Here is an 8,429-nt window from a genome sequence, read left to right on the forward strand (position 1 = left end):
GATCATGGAAATTACGAGAGTGAATAGTAGTATTAGATTTTTTTTAAATGGATATTGGTTTTAGGGTATGTTAGTAATATTTATTGTTGATTGTAGAAACATATGTAAATTAGTTATGGGTATCTTAATAAATAAAAAATTAATGCAGTTGAAAATTTAATTTTTTTTTTTTTAAAAGGGACAGAAAATTCTCAAAAAAGTCTTATATTTAGGGACAAAGGTAGTGTAATGTTTTATTCCGTTATGTTTGGATTGGTGGTATAAGATGGAATAGAGTGGAATGAAATAGAATCTGATAACATCCATTTTGCAAAATCTAACTAGCATATTCCATTCCATTTGATTCCATCTCTTACCACCAATCCAAGGAATTGTTGGTCACCAATGAAGATCTTTTAGGTTCAAGCAAGCCACAGAAAACGCCAACTGAAACATTAAATCAAAACTAAAATGAAAAAGGGAAAAAATATTGTACATAATCTTGACCCTTTCAGGACCAACCAATATACATGCAAGTTTTGCTATGTTAAACCAAACATATATGCATAGAATATATTTGCAAGTCAACAACATAGGGTAATTTTGTGGCATGTGGGTAGATAATAGTTATTATGGTGATAATCATACATTGACAAATATGGTAATTTTTTGACATGTGATGTGGCTTTTATTGTTTGAAATCCATATCTCATGCTTCCCTCACTTGCCCTTCTTTCCCTCTCCTTCCCCATGGTAGCATTTGAAGTATATGATCATGAACCCAATCGGAGAACAAATGACAAATGGTGAGACTGTGGAGAATGAAGAGGAAAGGTTACTGAAGAACGAAAATAGTGGAGGAGATGATGACCCTAAGATTAACTACAGAGGGTGGAAGGTCATGCCCTTCATTATTGGTGAGCGAGACTGCAACAGTAGGATATTTACTTTTTGCTTGCTTCGTGCTTGCTTGTTAATTTTTCTTAAATCTTGTGTGGTTTCGTTTGCGTGACTGACAGGAAATGAGATTTTTGAGAAGCTAGGAGCCATTGGTACTCTATCCAATCTTTTGGTCTATTTCACTACAGTCTTCAACTTGGAAAACATCGAGGCTACAAATATTATCAACATCTTCAACGGCAGCACAAACTTTGCAACATTGTTAGGAGCTTTTTCCTCTGATGCCTTTTTTGGTCGCTACAAGACACTGGCATTCTGCACCGCAGCATCCTTTCTGGTAAATTGATACTTCCTGTTGCATTCATCACTTAATTACATTCCATTTATTTGTCAATAAATACGCAAGGGATATCTGAATTACAGAAAACAAAATACTATTGATATTGATTTGCGACAATCACCGATAGAAGTAATTCCATTTTAGAGAACATAATCAAACTATCAATTCTTATATACTTTGACAAGCTCAGTGCGTTTGAGTTGTGCTTTTGATTCCTAGATTTCCCTGCTTTCTTCAGGGTTTGCTTGTAATACAACTAACAGCAGCAGTTGAGAAGCTGCATCCACCTCCATGTGAAGAACACACCACATGCCAAGGGCCAACAGATTGGCAAAAGACAGTTCTAAAGACTGGTTTAGGATTATTGATGGTAGGAGCTGCAGGGATCCGACCATGTAACTTAGCATTTGGAGCTGATCAGTTTAATCCTAACACAGATTCTGGGAAAAAGGGGATCAGCAGCTTCTTCACATGGTACTATTTCACTTTCACTATTGCTCAGATGGTTTCCTTAACAATTATTGTCTACATACAGTCAAATGTAAGTTGGGCAGTCGGTTTGGGAATTCCTGCAGCTCTGATGTTTTTGTCGTCTGTAATCTTCTTCATGGGGGAAAAAATGTATGTGAAAGTTAAACCAAGTGGTAGTCCCATAACTAGTATAGTGCAAGTTATTGTGGTTGCAACAAAGAAAAGGAGGCTGAAGCTCCCAGAATATCTATATCCTTCCCTCTTCAACTATGTGCCTCCCAAGTCATTGAATTCTAAACTTCCATATACTTATCAGTTCAGGTAAACAACACCAAGAAATTAGCATTTGGTGGTAGATATGATTATTTTCAATTGGGGTTTACCGAATGACTTATATTAACAGGTCCCTTGACAAAGCGGCAATCATGACCCCACAAGATCAAATAAATCCCAACGGATCTGCTTCTGATCCTTGGAATCTATGCAGTATGCAACAAGTGGAAGAGATGAAATGCTTGTTGAGAGTGTTGCCCATATGGGTTTCAGCCGTTTTTTACTATGTTGTTATCGTCCAACAGCACACTATTTTAGTGTTCCAAGCCCTTCTATCTGACCGGCGTATTGGGCAAAGCGAGTTCATGATCCCGGGAGCATCCTACTATGTCTTTCTGATGATTAGTTTAGCAATTTGGTTGCCCATTTATGACCGAAAAGTTGTTCCTTTTCTCCAAAGGATCACTCGAAAAGAAGGTGGCATCACACTCCTTCAGAGGATGGGCATTGGCATATTCTTTGCTATACTCAGCATGCTAGTATCTGCCATAGTTGAAGAGCGACGTAGAACTTTGGCTCTTACTAAACCCTTAGAAGTGGAAACGAGAAAAGGCGCAATTTCATCAATGTCCGGTCTGTGGTTGATTCCTCAGCTGACATTGGCTGGACTAGCAGAAGCGTTCATGTCTGTTGCACAGATTGAATTTTACTACAAACAATTTCCTGAGAACATGAGAAGCATTGCAGGATCTCTTTTCTACGCTGCACATGCAGGGTCGAGTTATTTGAGTAGTATGCTTATTTCAGTTATCCACCATATCACTGCGAGATCTGAAACTGGGAGTTGGTTGCCGGAGGATCTGAACAAGGGTAGATTGGATAACTTCTATCTCATCATTGCAGCTTTAGAAATTGTAAATTTAGGCTACTTTGTGTTATGTGCACAGTGGTATAGGTACAAAGGGACGGACAACAGTTCAATCGAACTCGATAAAGTGATAAAACAGTCTGAAAGAAGCGGTAATGACTTGAGTCTATAGCTATAGGCTGCAATAATCTTTCACTCTTCATGGCCGAAAATTGAAATCTAGTTTTCATCAAGTGGAGTCACAAGCAGCATAAAGATCATTATCAAATAGAATATAGCAACAAAAACACAGTTTGTGCTTTTTCAATCTGATAGATTTTCTTGGTATAGGTAGTTGAGGTACAATATTTTTAGGGAAAAGGTAGCTTCATCTAAGGCGTTTGTCTTAAAGAACTTGATGGACGCAAAAAGTAAAATTACACATTGACATGGTGGTTAAATTTTTCTTTGTTTTGCTTCCTACATATTAAATTAAATTTTCCTTATCAAACTTTCCTTTGGATGTTTATTTACCTTTCCAATGCTTAAAATTCTAGACATAAATGTTAAAGGTAATTCAAAATTTAATATCAGAAGTTAGTTAGAATGGTGGGAAGTTGGTTGAGATTCAGTTTTGTAACATACTATAAAAAGGTGTAAAAACTGTTTGATTTTAATAAGTGAAGTAACAAGGAGAACATTCTCCAGACTGTTAATCAATCTCCGTTTTCTGATTTATTCTTTTCTTTTCAATTTCTCCATACAACCTGTTTTAATAGTGACATCAAGAGCTTGGGTTATAATTCTCGGAAAACACGAGTTCAAGTGTGAGGGGAAATCAAAAATTGGGAAACACGAGTGTAAGTAAAAGAAAGAAAGAAGACATAAATAGAGGAGGATTTCCATCGAATTTGTCAATCCTTGATAGGAAGAATTGGGAGAGGTGGAATGCATCAATGAAGTCGTTGACGGGAGCGCAAAAAGTGTTTGAGATTGTTCAATATGAATATGAACAACTTGGTGTGAATCCAACAGAAAAGACAACAAACAACTTTCAAAGATTGCAAGAAAAGAGATTACAATGCATTGTTTTACTTCCAACAAAGTGTGGATTCAAACAACTTCGAGAGGATTCGAAGGCATCTACATCAAAGAAGGCATGGGAGATCTTGGTTAAGTACTATACAGGTGGATGAAAGACCAAGAAAGTGAAGTTTCAAATACTAAGAAGGCAATGCAAATTTATGTAGATAGAAGATGAAATTGTGGCAGATTACTTCAATCATGTGCAGGTTGTTGTTAATCATATGAGAACAAATGGTGAATCATTAACTGAAGTGGTGGTTATTGAAAAGATCCTTATAACATTAACACAAAGGTACGATCTCATAGTGGTGGCAATTGAAGAATCAAAGGATCTTGATAAGATAAAGGTGGAGGGTTTGCAAGGCTCTCTTGAAGCTCATGAACTGAGAGTAAGAGAAAGGTGTGCAGCAACTTCAACATCTCAAATGCAGGCCCCGCAGGCCCAAGTTAGCAAGAAGACCAGCCAAGGTGGTATGAAGCACAAGAAAGACAAAGGTAAATTCAAGTGATACAAGAAATATGATTCGGATGAAGAGACTGATGATTCTGATGAAGGAACTAGAAGTTCAACAAATCAGAACATAACTGATAACAACATCAAGAATTCGAATGACAAGTAGAAATTCAACAAGAAAGGAATCCAATGTTACAATTGTAAAAAATGGGGGAATTTTGCAAATGAATGCAAATCCAAGAAAGTCCAAAGAGATGATGAAGTTCAAATGGTAGTTGAGGATTCAAATTCAAATGATGTGTTATTGATGGCCACCACAAACGAAGAACGTTCTCCGTTTTCAAACACAGGCTTGTTGATGGCAACTACAAACCAATAAGTTCTAGAAAAAAATGTTAAAAACAAATAACGTTCTTCGTCCCAGATTTGGTTTCTTGATACTGATTGTTCAAATCACATGACAGGTCACAAAGATTGGTTTGTAAGCATTGATGAGAAGGTAAAAAAAGAGATCAGATATACATATAATAGCAAAGTAACTGCAGAAATAGTAGAAAATATGTTGATTCAAATGAGATATGGCAAACAATATTTCATAGGTAATATGATGTATGTGTTAATACATAAAAATTAGTATAAAAAAGTTATTGTTTGATTTTGCCATTTCTCGTTTTAAAGGGAGCGCCTAAGCTCACACTCCTCTAAATTATATTGGTGAGATGTTCATCTTCAAAGTTAGATTCATGTGAAAAATTCCAATCATTAAAATGTTGACTTTTAGTTGGAAGAAACCTTAATAAGAAAGATCTCAAATAAAATTTTCCTTAAAACCTAATGAAAGCAAAAACTTTCGCTACATTTCTTTTAAATTCCTACTTGCAAACAAGTGGTACAAATAAAAAAATGATGGTGTTTTAGTTAAAAAGGTGCAAAAGTTGGATAGTGATGAGAAAGACTTTTCGGGCAGAAAATTGAGCCATGCATTCACTTTTTTGTCAGTTTGGAAATGAATGGATCATGGATTTCAAGGCCACCAAAGATCCATCACAATACTAATTTGAGTATTCTATTATGCACTCTACACATTTAAACATGTCACTCCATTAACTAACGTGAAAATACAATTTTGTTTTTTTATAAAAATTTTAATTTTTTTATCACTTACTTTTTTATTTCATTTTTCGAAACTTTAAATAATTCATTTTAACTTTTGAATATTTTTAAATTTTTAAAATAAAAAAAGTAAGTGCAATTTATAAAATCTTTAATTTTTTTATCACTTATTTTTTTACCTCATCTTTCGAAACTTTAAAGAATCCATTGTAACTTTTAAATATTTTCAAATATTTAAAATAAAAAAAGTAAGTGCAATTTATAAAATCTTTAATTTTTTTATCACTTATTTTTTGACCTCATATTTAGAAATTTTAAAGAATCTATTGTAACTTTTGAATATTTTCAAATTTTTAAAATAAAAAAAGTAAGTGCAATTTATAAAATCTTTAATTTTTTTATCACTTATTTTTTTACTTCATCTTTCGAAATTTTAAAGAATTCATCGTAACTTTTGAATATTTTTAAATTTAAAAAGAAAAGGGAAAATTTTCATACCTTCAAAATAAAAAATTTCAAATTTTCTAGAGTTTCGAAACTTTAGAAATAAAAATTTTCTAGATTTAAAAACTTTCGAAACTTCCAAGATTTAGACTTTTTTGAAATTTTCAAAATTTTCGACATGTAGTCTTTATTTCGAAAATTTGAAACTTTTAAAAATATTCGAAATTTGGAAAGTTTTGAAAATTTTCAATTTTGAAAAGTTTCTAAATCTATAAAACTTTGAAAATTTTCAATTTTGAAAAGTTTCTAAATCTATAAAACTTTGAAAGTTTTCAAATATAGAATGTTTTGAAATTTTCTTTATTTTGAAAATTTTAGATTGTTCAAATGTTTTGAAAATTTAAAAAAATTCTATTTTAAAAATTTTTATTGCAAAGGTATGAAAAATTTAAATATCATTTAAGTAAATAGATTTATGAGTTCGAAATGTCAAATTGACTTTGATATCAAACATTATTAAATTTAAAAGGATTGGACTTAAATTTAAATGAGTTGAATTAATAAAATAAATTAATTTAAATAACTAAATTTGCAAGTTTGACGATACCCATAAACACATTTATTGTCTCGTGTGCTTATTAAGGCTTTATTAAAATCTACTTACATAAATAGATTAGATTTACAAAAAAGGATCCTTTCCACCACAATGGCATGTTGCTAGAATAAAAATAAAAATTAATTGTATTTATGTAATCAAAATTGCATATTGGATAGTAGGTGCAATCGGTAACCTTGTAATTAAGATCCAAAGATCTATAAATAGAATAATTATAGAGAAGGATAGAGGTCGCATTGGAGTGCAAGACACAGTAATTAGGTGCAGTATTCACTAACTAAAGATAAAAAATATATTTCTTCCGATTTAATGTGGCGAGGGAGTAGCATATATAACGGAATAAATTGAAGAAGAAAGTGAGAAGAACAATGAAGACAATTGAGATAGAAAACATGAAACCAGATTATGATGATGATGATGATACTAATATCAACTACAGAGGGTGGAAGGTCATGCCCTTCATCATAGGTAAGCATCTACGTTCATTGGTTCGTTCGTTCGTTCATTCATTCATTCATTCTCTCTCTCTAATGATTGAAACTTTTCACCAGGAAATGAAACTTTTGAGAAATTGGGAGCAATTGGAACATTAACAAACCTGTTGGTGTATCTTACAACAGTATTCAACCTGAACAACATCACAGCTGCAAAAATCATCAATATATTCAGTGGCAGCACCAACTTTGCTACTTTGCTTGGTGCTTTCTTTTCTGATGCATTTTTTGGTCGTTACAACACCTTAGCATTTTGCTCTATTGCTTCCCTTCTGGTATTTATTTAATATATAAATAATAATTCATTTCATGCAAAGAATTAAATATCAATAAATTGTACTAAGTCTGAATTTCATATTCAATTTTAATTTTTGTTCCCTGCATCCAAACAGGGATTGGTTGCAATACAACTAACATCAGTATTCAAGAATTTGCATCCACCACACTGTGAAAAGGAAAGCCTCACATGCAAAGGTCCAACAACTGGCCAAATGGCTTTTCTAATATCAGGATTTGGTCTACTCTTAGTAGGTGCAGCAGGGATTAGACCGTGTAATTTAGCATTTGGGGTTGATCAGTTCAACCCCAAAACAGATTCAGGAAAGAAAGGAATCAATAGTTTCTTCAATTGGTATTTCTTTACATTCACTTTTGCACAGATGGTGTCTTTAACACTAATTGTTTATATTCAATCAAATGTGAGTTGGGCTATTGGTTTGGGAACTCCTGCTGCTTTGATGTTCATATCATGTGTTCTGTTTTTCATGGGAACTAAATTGTATGTTAAAGTTAAACCAAGTGGTAGTCCTGTCACTAGTATTGTTCAAGTCATAGTTGTTGCTGTCAAGAAAAGAAGACTTAAACTACCTTCGGAGCATCCAATGCTTTCACTCTTTGATTATGTTCCACCCAAAAGTATTAATTCAAAGCTTCTTTATACATATCAATTCAGGTAAACTACTTCAATCTAATTTTAGTTTAGTCCTTGAAATTGTAGCTATTAGAATTATTTAATTTGGTCTCTTAAATAATCTCTGAAGTTAAAATATTTCAATCACGTTAGTCCTTTTGAGATGATTGTAGTGACTAAACTGAGGATCCAAAAAAACTAATGTGATTGAGAATTTTCAATCTCAATATTTCTTTCTTTTCAAAGACCAAATTATCCAACTCTATAATTTTTTTTCCTGTTTGGATAAACAACTACATTAAACGCTTATAGAATATTCACTTATCATATTTTTTCAAAAAGATAAAATAAAATAAAACTGTTTTCATATTCTATCCCGTAGAATTTATGGAAATAAGCTCTATAAACAACTTAAAGAAATATGGTAAACTGTTTTCATAGGGTATTGGACAAAGCTGCAATGATTACCCAAGAAGACAAAATAAATCCAGATGGTTCAGCA

The 8,429-nt window shown here is 32.7% G+C and overlaps 2 protein-coding genes across 2 annotated transcripts in view; both read left to right on the forward strand.

Moving 5' to 3' along the window:
* LOC101494629 (protein NRT1/ PTR FAMILY 2.11-like) overlaps nucleotides 1-3,326 on the forward strand; it is a 3,849-nt gene extending 523 nt beyond the window's left edge. Inside the window, exons 2-5 of the mRNA XM_004508727.4 lie at nucleotides 737-896; nucleotides 999-1,216; nucleotides 1,458-2,011; nucleotides 2,094-3,326. Coding sequence (XP_004508784.1) covers nucleotides 749-896; nucleotides 999-1,216; nucleotides 1,458-2,011; nucleotides 2,094-3,003 — 1,830 coding nt within the window. The 5' untranslated portion in view covers nucleotides 737-748 and the 3' untranslated portion in view covers nucleotides 3,004-3,326. The remainder of the gene's footprint in view (nucleotides 1-736; nucleotides 897-998; nucleotides 1,217-1,457; nucleotides 2,012-2,093) is intronic.
* A 3,124-nt stretch (nucleotides 3,327-6,450) lies between these two features.
* LOC101495170 (protein NRT1/ PTR FAMILY 2.9-like) overlaps nucleotides 6,451-8,429 on the forward strand; it is a 4,361-nt gene continuing 2,382 nt past the window's right edge. The window contains exons 1-4 of the mRNA XM_012718130.3: nucleotides 6,451-6,991; nucleotides 7,075-7,292; nucleotides 7,410-7,969; nucleotides 8,369-8,424. Of these exons, the coding sequence (XP_012573584.1) occupies nucleotides 6,892-6,991; nucleotides 7,075-7,292; nucleotides 7,410-7,969; nucleotides 8,369-8,424 (934 nt within the window). The 5' untranslated portion in view covers nucleotides 6,451-6,891. The remainder of the gene's footprint in view (nucleotides 6,992-7,074; nucleotides 7,293-7,409; nucleotides 7,970-8,368; nucleotides 8,425-8,429) is intronic.

The sequence above is a fragment of the Cicer arietinum genome, chromosome 7 (genome assembly GCF_000331145.2).
Source record: "Cicer arietinum cultivar CDC Frontier isolate Library 1 chromosome 7, Cicar.CDCFrontier_v2.0, whole genome shotgun sequence".
NCBI lineage: Eukaryota > Viridiplantae > Streptophyta > Magnoliopsida > Fabales > Fabaceae > Cicer > Cicer arietinum.